The sequence below is a fragment of the Sceloporus undulatus genome, chromosome 9 (genome assembly GCF_019175285.1).
Source record: "Sceloporus undulatus isolate JIND9_A2432 ecotype Alabama chromosome 9, SceUnd_v1.1, whole genome shotgun sequence".
Taxonomy (NCBI): Eukaryota; Metazoa; Chordata; class Lepidosauria; order Squamata; family Phrynosomatidae; genus Sceloporus; species Sceloporus undulatus.
Window position 1 is genome coordinate 22657990 of NC_056530.1, and position 19435 is coordinate 22677424.

At 41.9% G+C, this 19435-nt stretch overlaps 3 protein-coding genes and 1 long non-coding RNA gene across 18 annotated transcripts in view; 2 read left to right on the forward strand and 2 right to left on the reverse strand.

The window, feature by feature from the left end:
* Positions 1–46: 46 nt before the first annotated feature.
* Positions 47–7086, reverse strand: LOC121915409 (cytochrome c oxidase subunit 7A2, mitochondrial). The gene is made up of 4 exons (XM_042439658.1): positions 6950–7086; positions 2248–2334; positions 1228–1312; positions 47–338 (listed from the first exon to the last, which is right to left on the reverse strand). Exons 1-4 carry the CDS (start codon positions 6962–6964, stop codon positions 280–282), a joined length of 246 nt encoding a protein of 81 aa, XP_042295592.1. The 5' UTR covers positions 6965–7086; the 3' UTR covers positions 47–279.
* Positions 5427–13841, forward strand: LOC121915403 (ribonuclease Oy-like). 6 transcript variants are annotated; one of them, XM_042439645.1, is made up of 12 exons: positions 5427–5527; positions 8126–8217; positions 9008–9128; positions 9222–9279; positions 9548–9615; positions 10080–10137; positions 10569–10636; positions 11188–11301; positions 11390–11467; positions 11629–11677; positions 12536–12610; positions 13608–13841. In XM_042439645.1, exons 3-12 carry the CDS (start codon positions 9013–9015, stop codon positions 13773–13775), a joined length of 852 nt encoding a protein of 283 aa, XP_042295579.1. In that variant the 5' UTR covers positions 5427–5527; positions 8126–8217; positions 9008–9012; the 3' UTR covers positions 13776–13841. The 6 variants fall into 6 exon arrangements, with proteins under 6 accessions (XP_042295579.1, XP_042295578.1, XP_042295577.1 ...); XM_042439644.1 differs by lacking the exon at positions 5427–5527 and adding an exon at positions 7198–7531; XM_042439643.1 differs by lacking the exon at positions 5427–5527 and having other exon boundaries at positions 7198–8217.
* Positions 10531–15126, reverse strand: LOC121915410. Of its 2 annotated transcripts, none has more exons than XR_006100709.1 (3): positions 14978–15126; positions 13528–13705; positions 10531–10642 (listed from the first exon to the last, which is right to left on the reverse strand). It is a non-coding gene; the product is annotated as an uncharacterized LOC121915410 (long non-coding RNA). The 2 variants fall into 2 exon arrangements; XR_006100710.1 differs by having other exon boundaries at positions 15032–15113.
* ADAD2 (adenosine deaminase domain containing 2) overlaps positions 14250–19435 on the forward strand; it is a 13617-nt gene continuing 8431 nt past the window's right edge. Inside the window, exons 1-2 of one of the 9 annotated variants that reach the window (XM_042439634.1) lie at positions 14250–14415; positions 18969–19141. In XM_042439634.1, the coding sequence (XP_042295568.1) occupies positions 14363–14415; positions 18969–19141 (226 nt within the window). In that variant the 5' untranslated portion in view covers positions 14250–14362. The other 8 variants (XM_042439640.1, XM_042439635.1, XM_042439639.1 and 5 more) reach the window with 8 other exon arrangements.

A 19435-nucleotide genomic window follows, 5' to 3' on the forward strand; every position in this document is an offset into this window, starting at 1 on the left:
AGGTCTGTGTTTTTAAAAGCAGTCTGCTTTTTAAAGCACGCACGCATCTTTTCAACGGTTTATTTTGTGTCATTAAATGGGTCTTATACACTCATGCCAATCCAAAGAAAAGCTCCCTAAAAAAATCTCAAGACTTGATTAATTTCCCTTTCACCAGAATGTACCATTTTGTTCTTCCCTTTTCTGCCACCTTCTAAAAAGGGGGAGAAGGTGGGATGAACTGGGTTCGGAAGAGGGGTGTTTGTACTTTGAAATAACCCCCCTCCCCTGGCTTCGTTCTCACTTGTTCTTCCTGGGTTGGGTAGCCTTGAATAATTCAAAGAGAGAGTAAGCAACACCTATGGAACAAAAATACAAAAAAGAGAGAAAAACTTCCCTGTAATTCTCATTTACATCCATTATTCTTCCACTCACCTCTATTTTGACATTTCAATTAAAATCCTTCCCATTGGGGCCAGAAATTAAGGGACAATTAATCACTCCAGCCTCAGAGAACAAGAAGAAATACATACTCTCCAACATTTCACAGATGAAAATTGGGAGAAAATGGCCAAACAATATCAAGAGTGTGGTCAAGATGGCGAAAGTTATTAATGAGAACACACAAGCTAAAAGAGGCTGCAGCAGTATGCTTTTGCCTGAGCGTACTGAGAAGAGTAAGACTGGCCCTTCCTCTCCTCTTTGCATAGTGTGAATGGAAGAATCCCATGCAACCTAGCATTGTGTTGCAAGCCATCAGTTCAAGATAGGTTAAAGACAATGTTATGAAACACCTCACAACACTGCCTACATTCCCCTCCTTGCCCCAGCAGCACTCTGGCTGAATTTTATGAAAAGGAAACCATTCTGAACAGCGAAAGCCAGTTGTGCTGTTACCATTTCATTTGGTTTCATTTCTCTATTTGTCTCGCCCGAAAGAAGCACCAAGGCTTCTATTTTTATTCCCATCATGAAAGCAATCTGGTATGTTGTATGCAAAAAAACTGATCGGTCCTATGTACCCCAGTGGCAATTGGAGTCCACTGTATCAGTAAGGCAGGAAACCATCCCAAGTTTTCATGCACTTTAAAAGAATGGTCTATTGATGGGTAGGGCACCACTAAGACTGCATAAGTTGCCACTGTGGCAGAAGAATTGAATCAAGGTGTGATGACTGTGCAATGTGAAAGGTTCCCTGATCCTTCTTTTCTTCTCGATCCACTTTGGATAAGCACAAATCCAACTTACCGAAAAGACTGAGAGTCATGGTGAAGCGGTACAACAGGACATCTGTGGTCCCTCCTTTGAGATGCACAGGAAGGCCATTGTCCTCCTGGGGAAGAAACAGAGAGGTCAGACCATCAGATTATACCAGATTATACTGCCATTGGGGTCATTTTTAATTTATGGGGTAGAGAAGGAAGGATGATACTGGAGGGCCTCCAAAAATAGCCTTTTCTCAATCTTGCATTAGAGACACTTGCTCCTGAATTCACTTTGACCTCTAATACAGGAGCAGGGAAAGTGTCTGTCTCCAGACTGCAAGTCCCATCTGCCCTAGCTGCTCTAGTCAGTGCTGATGAAGGATGGGAGTTGTAGTCCACCAACATCTGAAAGGCCGCAAGACCCATCTACTCTCGCCAATTCACCAATTAAGTCAACCTGTCTAAATAAAAATGTCTTTTGCCAGCCAGCAAAAGGACAATAGCATAGGGGTTTGAATGGCGGACTAGGACTCTGGAGACCAGGGTTCAGTCCCCACTGGGCCATGAAAACCACTGGGTGACCTTGGGCAAGTCACACTCTCAGCCGCAGGGGAGGCAATGGCAAACCTTCTCTGAAGAAATCTTGCCAAGAAAACCCTATGACAGGGCTGCCTTAGAGTCGCCATAAATTGGAAATGACTTGAAGGCAGATATACGCAGAGAAAGACAACAGAGAGAGAGCCAGGCTTGTTTCCTAAGGGAGAGAATTCCCTCGTTTGGGATCAGCCACCGAGAAGCCTCTGTCCTGTCTCCTTACCAAATGCAACTGGTGATGGGAACAAGAGAAAGCCCTGTACAAAGAACTCAAGTACATTGTACCTCTAGCCATAAGTTACCCAACTTCGATTTCTAGCTATGGGTTGCCAGCTGTGGGGCATCTTCGGCCCAATGGCACCTCTGTCAGGCAATGTTCCTATCCCTCTGTTCTGCGGCTTCCGGCTCAGCATTATGTTTGCTAATGAAGCAATGCAATTGCATTACTGGATGGGGTTGCATTACTCACCTGGAAGAGCTTCTGATATTCCGGGACTTTGTTTTTCAGCTGCCGGCTGGGGGTTGCGAAAACTTGGAGGGGCTTTAAGCGGGAGACCTAGAGAAGAGAACAGAAAGAGAGGGAAAGGATAATGGAGGCTTGGGCTATTGCCCACTCGCATTTGCAACATCTCCAAGGATTAGCAAGGAAAGGCACCTCTCAACTAACTGAAAGCAGCCTCCACAGTGACTGATTGATTGACTGACTGAATGATCACACTTTTTAAATCCACCGCTAACCAGCATTCTTTGACCGTTCTGTCAAAATATAAAATGCAATAAAGCAGCCAGGATGTCACAAAAGAAAAATTATTAAAGGCGACGGAGAGGGTAAAACTAGCTGCAGGGAAGAAAGGATTACAGTACATGAAAGCAAATCAAAATGAGCAGTAGGAGAAAAGTAGAGGCATACCTCAGTTAAGAAAGCCTTTTTGCAAAGTCCCTTTTTGCAAAGTCTTTTTACATTTGCCCAGCCCCCTTTTTCCTTCTTATCCTCTGTATATCTAGAAGTGAGTCCTTGGTATCCGCTGGGTACCAGGACCCCCCATGGATACCAAAATCTGTGGATGAAGTCCCATTAAACACAATGGCATGGCAATATGGTGTCCCTTATATAAAATAGCAAAATCCAGATTTGCTTTTGGGAATTTATATATTTTTGGAATATTTTTAAGCAGTAGATACTTAAATCCACGGATAAAAAAAATATCAGTGGATACAGAGGGCTATCACTTTTGGTTAACTGGAGATATGCCTATCCTTCTTCATTAGTAACTTTCAACATTTTGACCACACTCTGATGATGCCTGGCCACATATGCCCCAATATCCATGTGTGAAATGTCAGAGTATGCCATCCTTTGCTGCCACTTCCCAGCATCTGCCACCTGAGGCCACTGCCTCAACCCTGCCTTATCCCAAAGGCCCAGCTCTGTATGTGCCACATTAATTCGCCTTCTGGCAGCTTGCCTGCTCTGCTCATTTAAAAGCTCAGAGGGTGGCTGCAGCCCTTTGAGTTCAAGACAGAGAAGCCAAAGATAACTCTCTTCTAATATGTCATCAATGGCTCAAAGCGGACCCCTGCTGTGGCAGGTGCAAAATGGTGGGCTGTAAGGAACGGCATGGTGCTTTGGTATTCATGCCCATGAATGCACATCCATGTGCACACCAAGACATCTTCCTCTCCTGCTCTGAAATGTCACCTTTCCAGACTTAACTTTACTTCTACAAGAGCAAGCTTTCTTTGTTTTCTCAAAACATTCTGGGAACTGCAACCACAAAAGTAACTTCTCCAAGCTCTGCCCCTTCTGAAGCACTTCAGTGTTTCTTCTTCCAGTGTTTCTTCTTCACTGAGCAAGGAAAGCCTACTCTAGTCTCTTCCTCCCACCTAAAGAATAGTTGAGTTTCTCTCTTTTCATTGGCTGCATCACCTGCACTGCATAAATAATCCAGTTTGATGCCACTTTAACTGCCATGGCTCCATGCTTCTGGGATCCATAATCCAGTTGTGGCACCAGAGCTCTCTAACAGAGGAGGCAAAATGTCTTGCAAAACTACCATTCCCAGAATTCCATAGCATTGAACCGTGGCAGTTAAAGTGATTTCAAACTGGATTATTTCTCCAGCGTAGATCCCATTGTGGGAGAAAGGCGGGATACAAATCCTTGAAATAAATAAAAACAAATAAATAGATGCAGCCACTGTCATCTAAATGTTTGTAAAAGATCCTGCAGACCATTGCTGGGGAATCTAGAATCATAGAATCATGGAGTTGGAAGTTCAATCAGTTCAGTCCCATTCTGCCATGCAGGAAGACACAATCAAAGCACTCCTGACCATCCAGCAGACAATGGTGGTCTACCTAGCAGGGTCATTGTGAAGGTGAAGACAATTCAGATTGGCAAAAGTTTGCATTGACATTTCAAAGTTCTTTGTAAATTATAATTACTTGCAAGCAGCTCAGGTTGGATTTCACCAGCTGTGGGCATGGCCACTGTTTCAACTTCTGCTTCTCACAGAAGTCATGATCGAAAGCACACATGCAGCATAGGTTTTGTCCCAGAGGGAGCTAAAAGCACATGTGAAACCTGAATGTGTTCACACACAGAAGCCACCATCTGCCTCTCTTCACCCCCAGATCTGTCAACACACTTAGAATTATTCCAGGTCTTCCAGTTTTATATTTTCAACAGGTGCACGAGTGCCCCTTTTCTAACTGAATAAACCAGAAAAGTAGAGGGCCCTTGCTATCCGCTGGGGTTTGGTTCCAGGATCCCCCATGGATACCAACATCCTTGGATTCTCAAGTCCCATTAAATACTGCGAAGTAGTGAAATGATGTCTCTTATAGAAAATAGCAAAATCAAGGTTTGCATTTTGGAATGTATATATTTCCAGAATATTTTCATCCCACAGATGGACAAGGAATATGGAGGACTGACTATATGCCTGGGTCTGATCCACTAGCAACTAGTTGTCCAAAGTTGCATAGGCAATCCGCCTGCCAAAAAAATGTTGTAATGGGTTGTACAATAGAAATTGTATTGCTATGTTATGGCGATTTCAGAGACAGGTGCTGAGATAAAACTGGAAGGGAGGCTAGCATGAGCCAAGCCTGTTCAAGGTTGTTTCTGTGAAGGAATCTAATGGTCAAAACAAAGAATGGGGCGATATGGGGAAGAGAGAAGTGTGCTTATTAATTGTAATGAATAAAAATTAAGCCAGCTTGAAATTTGAAATTGTCTGTCATTTCATTAGGCACTTTTAATGCTTGCAGTCAATGAACTTCACTAGGCTGGATCCATAGTTTCTTAATAAAGTTTTTCTAACTACTGAAGCTTGAATTTCTGAACTAGGTATCCAGTTGGACTTGACACTAGCATGATCTGCTTTCTGGTTTCTTCAGACATGCAGGGATACATCATTTGGTCCTTCAAACTGCCCTGGGTGTCTGGCACCTGACTGTGCGGATGGTTTCCAAAGCATTGTACTGGAAATCACACAAAGCAAATATTGCAGTTCTGACTACAATGTTTGGCGATCAGTGATGGCATGATCACACGTGTTGCCCCTGGATAGTCAGCGTGCAGCATGTGTGAATGGCTTAAGGGAAAGCAGATCGTGACATTTTGAACATTTAAGTAATACAGAACAAGATGTTCCATGTGGAGAGGAAGGATAAATGGTTTCTTGGTGCACCTACTGTTGTTATCACCGCTGTTATTTCTACCCAAGAATCCAGGAATCAGTCAGGTATAATTGGATAATACGGTACTTTCCAAGCAGTGTCGCTTTCTGTAATTGTGCTGTTGTGAACCCATTATTATTATTATCATCTTGGTTTCCCAGTCCGCCAGCTGACTAGCATTTTGGACCATCATTTTGTTCTATCCAAGAATCTAGGCAATTTTGTCAGGTAATGTGGTGGGTTTCAAGCAATATCATTTTTGTGTTTTTGACATTGTGAATCTATTTATGGCAATTTCAGAGGTTTTGCCAATCTGCTTGGGTTTGCTACCAGAATACATATTGTACACTCTCCAACATTTGACAGGTGAAAACCAGGACACGTGTGGCCGCACAACAACAGAATGTGGCCAAGACAGGAGAAGTTATTAATGATGAAGAATAGACAAACTAGACTTGTAGCACTTTGCTTTTGTCTGAGTCTACAGGGAAGGACAAGATCCTTTCTCTTACTCTCTGTTCTCCCTTGGAGGGCAAACTACTTTTGTACTTTGAACTCAGTTTGCAGCAAATGAAGTAATCTGAGGGCAAAGGGAGAAAGTGGGGGGAGAAGAGAGAAAGTGGGACATTTTAAAAGCAGCTGGAAAAGTGGGAAGGGAGCGGAGTAATTGGGCCTATCTCTGCCAGACCAGGACAGTTGGAGGGTATGCTATCACCATTGGAACTGCAGTTGTTTTCTTCATCTAGTGGTGATGAATCTCAGTTTATGAATCACAGTACTTCTTAACCTTTTCCCTCTCGTTGTCTTCATTTCTCCTCTCCCACATCTATAGCCCAAGCTTTGTTTCCCCCCCCCCCCATAACCCATAGTTTTGCATGGCATAGTATGCTCTAAATGTTTGTCATTCTGAATCTTGATGTGCCATAGGATTTATATATCACTGTTTCCAATGACTTGTCCCAGGCCTGTTGCTGTTGTTAGAAACAACGCAAGACTTGGGGACTTTTTTCTCTAAGCAAAACGGGGCCACAAAGGCTGTTGTGAAGTTCTTCCAAGGACAAAGTGGGAGGTATCAAGTGCACCCCCAAATTTTAAATATTTCAATTATGCTCTTGCAAGGAAGGAGGGGAGCAGCGCTGATAAAGTGGGGTGGGGGCTGATCAGTTCCATCTTGTGGCTGTTTTTCCCTTCCACTCCTCCCACATCTGACAAAGTGGGTTCTCCTAGCCCACACAAGTCATATATTTGTTAATTTTGAGAAAGGCACACTCTGCCACAGCCGAAGCAGCCCTGGGGATCCAATCTAGTTTCATTTTGTTAGCTCTCAGCCTGGAAGTGAATGATTGATTAGGGCTCCATGGTGAAAGAGTTAGAAATAAGCATGCAACCCAGAGCCACCCACCCACACAAAAACCCCTTTTGCAGACAACATCATTAGTGATTTCCACACAAGACAAGCGAAAGAGAAGCTGGAAGGGGGTCTTTACCAGGAGGGACCTCATTCTCTTTGGCCTGGTCCTTGCTCTCTTCTTCCCTGCCTGTCTCCTTCACTTGTTTGTCTCTGTTGCTGTTGACCTCCCTTACAAGGGCATTGCTTTGCTACTGGAGCACAGGGCGGGCAGCCGTGGTGGAAGGAGACTGGCTGCTATTTTTCTTGTCCCATAGCCAGGAGTAAGGGCAGCAGATGAGTTCAAAACTCAAGATCGAAATGCAGAGGCCGAAAAGGCAGGTTGAAAGGCCCAGAGTAGAGAGGAGGACCTGGTATCCAGGGATGTAACTACAGGGGTGCAAGAAGAGGGCAGTGCCTTCTCAAATAAGATGACTGCCTCCTCTGAAAATTTCCTACAGCCCCCAAACTCCTAGCACTTCAGTAACTTTAAACATTGAGAAACAGAGTCTAGGCATCCAAAGAAAAGGGATAGGCAAAGGGAATGTGGCAAATGGGAGAGGTCTTGGTGTGGATGATGCTCACTGCCTCTCTCTCCCTGGTGTGTTGGATATTTGGAGAGTGAAGGAACAACAACAGTGATATAACAGTTTGGAGAGAAGGGCAGCAAGGATGATAAGAGGTATGGAGAAAAGATTGAAGGGTGACTTGATCACACACTTTAAATACTTCAAGGGCTCCTACAAAGAGATGTGGGTTTGTTCTCTGCTGCCTCAGAGGGTAGGTCTAATGGTTTTAATTTACAGGAGGGTAGATTTAACCTGAACATTAGAAGCATGTCTTGAGGGTAAGAACGGTTCAGCAATGGAACCAATTGCCTAGAAAAGTGATGGGGTCTTCTTCTCTGAATGTCTACCAAAAGAGTCTGGAAAGCTGCCGTCTGGATATGCACTATCTGGAGATCCTGCAGTGAGTAGGGAATTAGACTCAACGGCCCATGATATCCCATCCAACAACAACCTATGTGAACTCTCCATACCATCTAGGGTGGTATGACATGGTGCATTGCACTTACGAAGGCGGACAGACAAAGACGTCTACAGTGGTTTTCTACCTCTTCTGTTTCCCCATGAAGACTTCTTTACAGCATGGATATTTGCATACACTCCTCTTGGTTCCATTTATGTGATCATCCTAAGGATGATCTGAGACTCTACAGTGTGGCGCATAGTTGCAGCTGAGTGTTGCAGCTTCTTTTGTCTTGCCTTGTAAACAGGTGAAAGTAACTTCCTCATTTTAACCTCACTCGCTGCCTGATCTTCAAAGGAACAGACAGCAACAATTCAAGCAAGTTGGCCACTTTTACTGGTAAGAATATTAAGTTTATGTATCTTTAACCACTTATAAAGCTTACAGGGGGGTGCATTATACTAAACATGTTGGCTACGGGATTCTGGAAGTTCGAGTACCAAAAAAAATCAATATATTGCTGAGTTCTGCATCAAGATCAGTATACATTACTGTGAGGCAGTGGTTCCCTGGGGTTTGGGCAACCCTCTCAGTTCGACCTGGAGATGCTGAGGATTGAACCTGGGACCTTCTACCATGTAGATTCCATAGCATGGAGCCAAGGAAGTGAAAGCAATGCCAAACTGCATTAATTCTGCAGTGTGGATTAGACCTACGAGTCCATCCCACCAGCAGATGATGGATCTTTCATCACTGAGATGGTGAATTTACTCCAAGCTTTGGCCTGATTTTTTGCAGGAATTATCCAGGGTGCTGAACCTACAAATCCCACAGTTCTATAGGAAAAAACCATTGAAATGAAAGTGGCACAAAACTGCTTCATTTCTGCAATGTGGCAATAGTCTGGGTGCAGTGTTATGGAGCATGTTGGCCTTCCAGGTTCTCCTGGGGTACTAATGCAACCCCTAGCCTTCCACAGCTGCCCATACCACCAAACTCAGGACCATGGTGCTCAAAACCATTACATCCATCATGAGCTTAGCAGTTGTATCTACTTTGGCTTTCTTCTTCCAGTCATCTATGGACTGGCAGAACCTTTGGAGATCAACCATGTTGAGCAAGGTTGCCTACTGATGATTAACCACCCACGTATTTTGTATTAAATTGACCAGGATGACTTATTTTGTAGGGTCGATGGGGAAACCGGCTGCTCTGCGGTCCCTGTATTTGCTCCACAATGGAGTTTTGTGGTTGCTAGTGCTAGTCAGGTGCGAGGAGCCATTGCGTCAGTCGGTGGCGGTCCATTCTGGGTAAGCGAACATTACGCAACTTAGGCCAAGAGATGTTAAACAGAAAAAAGAGAACGCAACAGGTCTATTCACTTTCTGGCCCCTGCTTCACAGGTATTGCCCTTGGGAGTGCATGACCTTTGTCCAGATGTGGCCAGGCTCCTTCTGCGTGGTAAAGTCAGAGATTTCTAATCGTGAATCCTTCCTTTCTTAAAGGAATGGGGCTCTAGGGTGGTGAATGGGGCCACAAAATCTTGTCGGGGCCACATGTAGCCCATGGGCCACAATTTCTGGAATTAAAAGACTGACAAGATGGACTTGGGTTATGTCGAAGCACAGTGAAGATGAACAGTATATGGCTCACTCTGTTTAGGAGAAATAGAGTCTTGCCCTGTCTAAAAAAGCTAATATTATATCTTCCTTTTGTGTCTTGTCTGGAGGCTCTAACAACCAGGTTCGAGTGTGTCATCCCAAAGACCGCCAGCAATTGGACCATTCATGGATTATGGTGAGGCAAAGCCATTTAGTTGAGAGACATCCGAACCTGTTTCATGTCTAATTACCCATGTTGGGTGATTCTGGGAGCTGTAGTTTTTCCACACTCTCCTCCCAATTGCTAAAACACTGAGAAGTGTAGTTCCTGTGAAGGGGTGTTTCAAAGCACTCCAGGTCTGTAGGCCAGTGTGAGAGAGCCAGTGTGGCGGTTTGAGCATCGGACTAGGACACTGAGAGAGCAGGGTTCGAATCCCTGCTTGGTCACAGAAACCTATTGGGTCATCTAGGGCGAGTGACACTCTCCCAGCCTGAGAGGATGGTAATAGCAAACCTCCTTTGGGCAAATCTTGCCAAGAAAACTCCATTATAGGTTCCTCCCAGGGTCTCTCTAAGACAAAAATGACTTGAAGGCATACAAATGTAAGTGTGCTCCCTATACGTTTCCTTCACCTCCTGCCTTTCTCCTTAAACCCACAGGCCCAGTGACATTGCAGAGTGTTGTCATTATTGGTACCTCTTTCCCTCTGACCTGAACGTAAGTTTGAACTTTTATTGTGGAAATTACCATCCAGAGACCTTGGGGAAAGGAGAATTAACTCTGCAATTTCCAGAGCACATCATCATCATCATAATACTGTAATAATAATAATAATAATAATAATAATAATAATAATAATAATACCACCTTTTGGACAACTGACTCCCTGAATCCCTTTTGGATAACAAGTACCAGCCTCTTCCAGGCAGCATTGGGGGATTTGGAGACTTTCCCATGCTCTGGATCTTACCAACAATGAGTTCTTTTCACATCTTAGAAACCAATGCAGATATGGCTTGGGTTCAGGTTATTTGAAGGACTATATTTGTTTACATAGAGAGCTGGGGTGGTTTGTGTGCTGGACTATGACTCTGGAGACCAGAGATACTCACCAAGAGTATCTCAACTTCTGCTGTTTTTCCTCCCAGCAGGATCTGATGACTGAGCTAAACCGGTATTGGCCCAATTTCATCAATCTGAGCAACTTCCAGTTCTGGTAATGCTGTAGAGATAAAAGGAGGGGGCAACATTTAGCTGGTGGGATTGGGGCTACAGATCATGAATGGTAGGGATGAAAACTGAAATTGATCATAGAATCATAGAGCTGGAAGAGACCCCAAGGGCCATCCAGTCCAACCCACTTCTACCATGCAGGAATACACCATCAAAGCACCCCTGACAGATGGCCATGCACTGTTGAACAGCTCTTATGGTCAAGTTCTTCCTAAGGTTTAGGTGGAATCCCTTTTCCTGTATTGGAATCCATTGCTTCATGATCTAGTCTCTGGGGCAGCAGGATTAAATATACTTATTTAATATATACCCTCCCTTTCCCCAAGAAAGGGCATTTCCATTTTGAAAGACTGCACAGTTGATGAATTTAACAGGGTGGCTTTAATGTTCAAGGTATGGCTGACCCTCCTTTAAACCCATAGCATAATCATGTTTTCTGCCCCTCAATTTGGGAGTCACCAGGGTTTATTCAATGGGATGGAAAGATGTTGTGAGATCATCAAGAGTTGTGCGTGTTTCCCTCTCCTTCCCTAGGGAGAAAGAATGGAAGAAGCATGGGACTTGTGCAGGTTGCGTTGAAACACTGAACTCTCCCAATAAATACTTCAGGACTGCCCTCTCTCTGCACACCAAATATAATATCGACAGGTAAGCCATGACACTTTGCTCCCAGGGTTCGAATCCCCACTCAGCCACAGAAACCTTGGGCAAGTAACACACATTTTCTCTGTCTTAGAAGAAGGCAATCGCAATGGGAAAATGGTCTCTGGATAAAAATTGTCAAGGTGACTCTGTGTAGGATCCTTAGGGTCACGTAAGTAAAAAAAGGACTTGCAGACACATAATAAATGGGTATAAATAAGATACTGGTTCTTGGCACATTAGAAAAAAAAGATTGCTAGTCCTCACATCAGATAGCCAGGGAAACGCTGTTCTAAAAGATGTGGCATCTAAGAACGATGTTTTTAAATGCAGGGCCTTCCAAAGAAATGCTGTTATCCCATCGTGCCAGCAAAGCTACCAGGTACATTCAGCAATGTCATACCCTCCAATTGTCCTGATTTGGCAGAAACCATTCCTATTAATCCTGTGCCATCCCACTTTTTCAGCTGCTTTTAAAATGTCCTAGTTTCTCTCTCCTCCTCTCTCTTTGTCCCAGACTTACTTCAATTGTTGTAAACCAGATTCAAAGCACACTCGGCTGCTTTTTACTTTTGAGATTCTCCCAAAAGTAAAAAGTGCCTGATTTTGTCCACTTTCTGTGCGGGTTAATGTCACGTTAATGCCCCCGATGAGTCTGAAAACGATCCCATTTTTTGATTATATTCATACAAATTTAAATCCTGTTTCTGCACAGGATTTAGGCACTTAGCCACCTGTGTGACAAACTCCATTGTAAATCGTTTAGGGAGTGCTTACCATATTTACTCGACTATAAGTCTCCCTCATGTATAAGTCGAGGGCAAGCTTTGGGGCTGAAATTATGGATTTTGATATGACTCATGGATAAGTCAAGGGTAAAATTTAGGGGCATATAGCAAAGGATCTAAAGGATGGATCAAAGCAAAGCAATGTCAAAGAACTTACAAAATTCCAGCAGACATAACTCTTTGTGCCTAGTTTTAAGACTGGATGGATGAGAGTAGAGGGGATTGGTGCTTCCAGGGCAGATTATACCGGTTCCTTCTTTTAAATAAGAGTTAAGATACAGTACTTACATTGATCCATGGATAAGCCAACTCAGGTTTTGGGGTCAATTCTTTAACCTAAATTTCTAGACTTATACATGAATATATACAGTAAGCACACTGATAAGTGGTATAGAAATGTACTTGCTATATTGCAGTTTTAACCTTTTCTGTCCTGTAATTTATTTCTGCAGCTCAGCACCTTGCAAGCAGCATTGCAGCCCAACCTAGGAGACCAATATAAACTGCAGTGTGTGACCGACACCCAGGTAGGTAATTTCTACCTTCCTGGATAAAACATCCCTGTTATCTATGGTCCAAAACATACTGCAGAAATAATTCAGTTTGAGACCACTTTAACCGCCCTGGCTCAATGCTAGGGACATTAATCTTCTCTGGCAGAGAGCTCTGTTCCACAATAAACTACAATTCCTAGGATTCCCTAGCACTGAGCCAAGGCAGTTAAAGCGGTCTCAAACTGGATTATTTCTCCAGTGTATGAACCTAAGAGACATCTTTGTCTCTTATTGACCCATCAAATCCTTGGGGAGGTCATCCTGGGCTGCATCCACACTGCAGAAATAATCCAGTTTGACTGCTCTGGCTCAATGCTATGGAGTTATGGGAATTGTAGTTTCGTGATAAATTTAGCCTTCCCTCGAGTTTATCACAAAAAGGAGATTGGGAGATTATCCTGTGAATATCCTGGAAAAATCACGTAATTAAGTGAAACCATTTCACACAAAGTTGCACAAAACCCGTCATTAAAGTAGTCACAAAGAAGCATTAACGTGCATGTTTTTTACTTTCGGGATTTCAGCAACAATGCATTTTTGGTATCACGTTATTTGCGCAACTGTGTGTGATGACCATCCGTGCAATTACTCTCCATTTTTGCTTTATTTGCAGGATGCTTTAAATGCGCTTTAATCTCTCTTGAAGGACAAATTTAGCCCTGGTGTGATAAACTCCTAAATCATGGAGCCATGACAGTTAAAGCTGTGTCAAACTGCATTAATTCTGCAGTGTGGCAGTAGCCCTAGAAGCTCAATTGTCTCAAACCCAAATGCCTTCTAATGTATTTACTCATTTTATTACACAGAAAACACAGAATCTACATTGTTGGGAGCAAAGTTGTTGTAAACCACTTTGAAATCTTGCGGTCAAATAAGTGTATCATTATTACCAAATAAATAAAATAAGAGGATTCTGCTCTAGGCTTCCACCTGTCGTCTTGCTTCATAAATCTTCTTCTCTTTCTTGCAGGGACGACAAATCTTGGTGCAAATAAAAGTGTCACTTCACACCGATTTCTCCACCGGATGCATTGAGAGCAGTTTTCAGGATGGCTCCCCATACAAACCCTGCCAAGCAGAAAGGAGAGTTTTTTATTTTCCTCCCAACCATGAAAATCCACGCAATCCTTGTCCCTGATCAGAGGGTCAACTCTGAGCGACACGAGAGGCTATAAGGAACCCAAATAAAATAACCATCCTTGTTTTTGTGTATTGTTTCACTGACTGTGCAATAGAGGGGGGGATTCTGGGAGTTACTATCCAAAAAAGTAATATTTCTATCAGAAAAAAATGACATTTCCATCCAGAACTGGTTGTAGTTTCAGGCCTCCTGCGTGGTTCTTTTGGTGTCAGAAAGTGAAGAGTCTCTTTTAACCGAAATGCTTTGGATGCATGAAACAAAGGTCGAAAACACACTGCAGAAGCAACCCAGTTTGAGACTGCTTTAACTGCCCTGGTTCAGTCCTGGGAATGGTAGTTTATCGAGGCCTCTCAGACAGAGCCTAAACGTCTCACAGAACTACAGTTCCTAAAATTCCCTAGCATGGAGCCAGGGCAGTTAAAGCAGTCTCAAACTGGATTATTTCTGCAGTGTGTTGTGAACCAAAGTTTGTGTACACTGAACCACTGGCAAGCAAAGGAGCCGCCATCTCAGCCACCCATGAAGAAACAGTATTGTGTTTTGGAGTATTTTGGATTCCTCTTGTACTCACTGGGAACTACTCCATGAGTAAATCTGCACAGGATGAGACTGCAAAGCATCTTCACAAGCAACTTGGGTGCATAGTTTACCAAAAGCTGCATTTGACTGTATCTGCACTGCAGAAATGATCCAGGTTGACACCACTTTAACTGCTACAGCTTCAATGCTCAAGATTCTGGGAATTGTAGTCTATGGTTGCACCAGAGCTCTCTGACAGAGAAGGCAAACTATCTCCCAAAACTATAGATCCCCAAATTCCATAGCACTGAGTTTTAAAAAAGTGGTGTCTTCTTGGATTATTTATTGCTATTTGGTATTTATTTTAATCTGTTGTTTGCATATTTTTGGTTGCATGATACTGTGTTTCAATTTTTGTATTATATTCTGTTTCTTAGAAGGTACACCCATTTTATTTTGTTTTATTCTATTTTATGCACAGCGTTATGCAAACTTGCAGTGCTATATAAATAAAGCTAATTAATAATAATAATAATAATAATAATAATAATAATAATTGCTGCAGTGTGGATGCAGCAAGCAAAGCACCCTTCCCCAAATCCTAGGATGTTTCATCCCTTCTCCCAGACTTGGGAGTTTGGAAAAGTTACTTTTGTGGACTACAGCTCCCAAACTCTCACCCTCAGGATCACCATTGGACCAAACCTTTCACCCTCCTCTCCTCTGATGCAAACCTTTCCCTCCCTTTTGCAGTCAGTTGAAAAAGAATTGCTTGCCAAAAAGAAAAAGTGCACTTCACTTGAGATCTCCAAAGGATCTCCCAAACTGGTGGAAAGGCTTGTGGGAAAAGGGGGAGGAGCCTCCAAAACAGAGCCAGGATCCAGTGGTTCTCTTATTTCATTGGCTGCTACTGAATCCATTTTTGCTTGGCTTTATTGGATTGCAAAAGGATCTTAAAGGTGGGTTTGCAAAAACAGTCATTATTTTGTTTCCCAGTTCTTAGGAAGCTGCTAGAATGGGAGAGATGGCGGTGGTAAAAAGCAGTCCTCTAGTTTGGCATTACTAGCATTGCCACCTTCTCAGGTTACAACCAGTTTTTGCAACCCAATTCTTTTCTTCTCCCCTCCAAACAGCTCCCCTTGAACCTTTAAATTTTATTTCCAGTAGATCCTGCAATGCATTTTTTTTGCATACAAATTCCAATGCATTTTTACATGTAATTCTTTTGCATGTAATTTTTTGCATGCAGTTCTTTTGCTTTTTGCATGCCATTCTCTTTCCCCCATTTCCCAGCCAAAGCCCACTGAGCTTCCCTTGCCCCATTTGCAAGGACCAAAAATTTTCATTCCCATCCTTGAAAACCTTTGCAAACTTTACATTTCCTTCCTTGCTCCTATTCACCCGCTTCATATTTTTACCCCCCCAAACCTTACTCTTCCTCCTTTAATCCCTCTTAGCAACCCAAGAATAGTATAATTGTAATATTTTTATCCATGCAACATGGCCTCCTAATAGTATTCCAATCCTGTTCCTTCCATTTTAATTATTAACTAAACTACAATTTATAGCATTATGATTCTGCTTTTAACTGTCCTGGGTGCCTCCTATGCAATGATGGGCTTTGTAGTTTCATGAGGCACTACAGCTCCCTGGATGTAAATCCTAAAATGGTCCTCCCTAAACTGCATATCTTAGAGATGGAACCATGACAGTTTAAAATGGAATTATACTGGTATAACTGTGTAGTGTGGCAGCATTTCCCCCTCTTTACAAACCCTAACAAAGTCCTCACAGACAGCAGGTTAAATGCCCCCTTTTTCTATGTTGGGATACCCCAAAAAAGACCCCATTACTGTAGCCCTTTTCTCATTTAACCTTAATTAATGGACTTATTATTATTATTATTATTAACCTTTATTTATAAAGAGCTGTAAATTTACACAGCGCTGTACATAAATTTTTTTAGTCAGACGGTTCCCTGCCCTCAGACTTAATAGGAATTGAAAATGGAGGCTAAAAGAGTCTTCAGGGGTGCATCTACACTGTAGAAATAATGCACTTTGACACCACTTTTAACTGCCATGACTTATCCTGGGATTTATAGTTTGGTGGGTGCTTTTGACAGCAGCCAAACTACAAATCCCAGGACTCTATAAGATAAAGAGTGTCAGGGCAGTTTAAAGCGGCGCCCCAAACTTCTTTAATTTATTAATTTGATTAATAATTGCGACTCCTGCTAAATGTGTTTGATTTGTATGACGTTTAAGGAGAGGCCTGCCTAACCTGGTTCAAAAGCTAGCTAGCATTAAAAACCGTTTTGTCCAACTGCCATTTTTTTCTCCCATTTGAATAAAAGACTGGAGTACTGTATGTGTATAAAAAAAGATGTTAAAATAGATGTCTTCTCAATAATAATAATAATAATAATAATAATAATTAATTGTGCAGTGTGGATACATGGGCAAAGAGATGAGAAAGCATTCATATTGGTGGGGGGAAACGGCTTTTTGGAGGACTTTGTGGGTCCATTTTTTGTGGGTACAAAGTCTAAAAAGCTGCCTTGAGTTGAATCCCATGTTGGGAGAAAGCAGGGTATGACTCACACACACACACACACAAATATATATATCTCCCATATTTGTGTTGTATTGTGTTGTGTGGGGCCACTACTGAGGAAATGACAAATTTCCTCAAGAGAGTTGGGCTCTGAGGGGGAATTTGTGAGAGGAATTTTGGTTTTTCTGAGGGGAGCCTTTTTGAGGGAATTTTGTGAGGAAATATTTATTTATTTATATTTAAATATTTTATTTATTTAGATTTATTTATTTAAATAAATTATCTATTTTATGTAGCACTGTAGGAGCCCTCAGTACCAGAGCTCTTGATGCCCTGCCAAACTATAAATCTCATGATTCTGTAGTATGAGTCATGGCAGTTGAAGTGGCGTCAAACTGTGTTTATTTCTACAGTGTAGATGCGCCTCTAGAGACCCTTTTATCCCCATTCCTATCTCCATTTACCACAACTTTTCCCTCAGGTTTTGCATTACAAGTGGGGTCCATGATTGAGTGACTTCAAGTCACTTCAGAGGTCTCTTTTGGACATAAAATACTCCGAAAGAAGCAAAAACATGGCAAAAATGGACCCCCTTATTTCCTAAAGGCCATTTGAGACAAAAAAAGATTGTTTTTTAAGGGGTCAGCACTCCTAGCCATAGGCTGCATCCTCACTACAGAAATAATCCACTTTTCCACCGCTTTAACTGCTGTTCGTTGTGGCACCAGCGCTCTCACGAAATGTCTCACAAAACTACAAATCCCAGAATTCCATAGCATTCGGCCATGGCAGTTAAAGCGGCATTAAACCGGAGTATTTCTGCAGTGCAGATGCAGTCCTAGTTATCCACTCTTAGTGTCGCCCTCCCTACTTTGGAGAGAGGCAGTTTACCATTTGTAACTTGGTTATTATTGCAACTTTTGTTGAGAATTTTTTCAAATGCAGATATTTGAAAAGGAAAAAAAAAAGAATTTTAAAAAATATTTTTGTTTTTCTTTACCTCAGCTTTCCACTCACATAATAGGGGGAAAAACACCAATAAAATAGTAATTAAACTCATAAACCCACAACCTTTTTAACCAGAAAACATTGCTTTATCAATTTTTTTAGCGTCATCTTATAAATCATCTTGAATGTTTACAATATAATGCTAAAAAAGTGATAAAGCGTTTGGTCTTTTGGCTGGAACGGTTATGGAGTTTAATTGCCTCTTGAAAGCAGTAAAAGAAATCAAATCTCTCTTATCCAAATTGTTAGGGACCAGAAATGTTTTGAATTTTGGATTTTTATCCCCAGATTTTGCAATATCGGCATTTGCATATACTGTATGTACATAATGTGATATCTTGGGAATGGGACCCAAATCTAAACACGAAAATTCATTTACGTTTTGTATGCATCTCATACACATAGCTTGAAGGTAGCTTTATACATAATATTTATAATGATTTTGTGCGTGGAACAATGTTTGCATACGCTGAAAGTATCAGAAAGCAAAGGTGTAACAGTCTCAGGCGCCCATTGTGGACAATTTTGGATTTTGGAATAATTTTGATTTGGGAATTCTGGATAAGAAAGACTCAACTTTCTTATGGTCCATTTTTGTTATGTCTTTTTGTCCCCTTCGGGCTATTTTATGCCCAATAGAGACCTTTGAAGTGACTTGAAAAACACGACATAATTACTTGCTAATTAGCTTGCTTGCTGTTCACCGCTATGATCTTTGGAATAGCGGTATATAAATAAAACAAATTATTAATTATTATTCCAAGTAACTATGAATCCAATATTGGCTTTTGGAGTGTATTGCATTTTGGAATAAGGGAGACTCAGCTTGTTAAAGTTGACCCTCTGTATCAACAGATTTTTAATCCACGGATTCAAGCATCCATGGCTTGGAAATATTCCAAAAATATATATAAATTCCAAAAGGCAAGGCTTGATTTTACCTTTTTTATATAAGGGACACCATTTGACTATGCTGTTGTTTTTAATGGGACTTGAGCATCCATGGATTTTGGTGTCTATGAGGGTCCTGGAACCAAACCCCAGCGGATGCCAAGGGCCCACTGTATAACATTCAGACTTTATTTTACCTATTTTCTTTCTTTCTAGAACAATGTCGGACAAAGAAGATGAGGCTAAAAAGAGTTGCCAGGAACTCAACCTGGCAGTATTGGCTGAGAAAGAACAGCTTCAATCTGCTTGGAAGGAAGAGTGTCAATCCAAGCCTTTGGAAGAACCACTTTCTTCTGCAAATTCTTCTGCTGAGGTTCAGCAAGGAAAGGGTGGGTTTTAGTGCATAGCTGCCAGACCACACTGCAGAAATAATCCAGTTTGAGACCACTTTAACTGCCTTTGCTCAGTGGGAACACTGAGAACTGTAGTTTATTGTGGCACCAGACTCTCAGACAGAGAAGCCTCAGTGTCTCCTAAAACTGCAGATCCCACAATACCCAAGGCAGTTAAAGCGGTCTCAAATTGGATTATTTCTGCAGTGTGTCTTGACCCTAGGTTTGCCAGTTAATATAATAATAATAATAATAATAATAATAATAATAATAATAATAATAATAATAATA

What these genes read in the sequence shown, in the direction of transcription:
- LOC121915403 (XM_042439645.1), top strand. Translation starts at nt 9,013, where the DNA reads ATGGGGAAACCGGCTGCTCTGCGGTCCCTGTATTTGCTCCACAATGGA. An exon ending in ACCAAATATAATATCGACAG is followed by an intron (nt 11,302 to 11,389) that starts GTAAGCCATGAC and finishes TCTCTGTCTTAG; the next exon opens with AAGAAGGCAATCGCAATGGG. An exon ending in CGTGCCAGCAAAGCTACCAG is followed by an intron (nt 11,678 to 12,535) that starts GTACATTCAGCA and finishes TTATTTCTGCAG; the next exon opens with CTCAGCACCTTGCAAGCAGC.
- LOC121915409 (XM_042439658.1), bottom strand. An exon ending in AATATCAGAAGCTCTTCCAG is followed by an intron (nt 1,313 to 2,247) that starts GTGAGTAATGCA and finishes TTTCTTCCCCAG; the next exon opens with GAGGACAATGGCCTTCCTGT. An exon ending in CATGACTCTCAGTCTTTTCG is followed by an intron (nt 339 to 1,227) that starts GTAAGTTGGATT and finishes TTTGTTCCATAG; the next exon opens with GTGTTGCTTACTCTCTCTTT.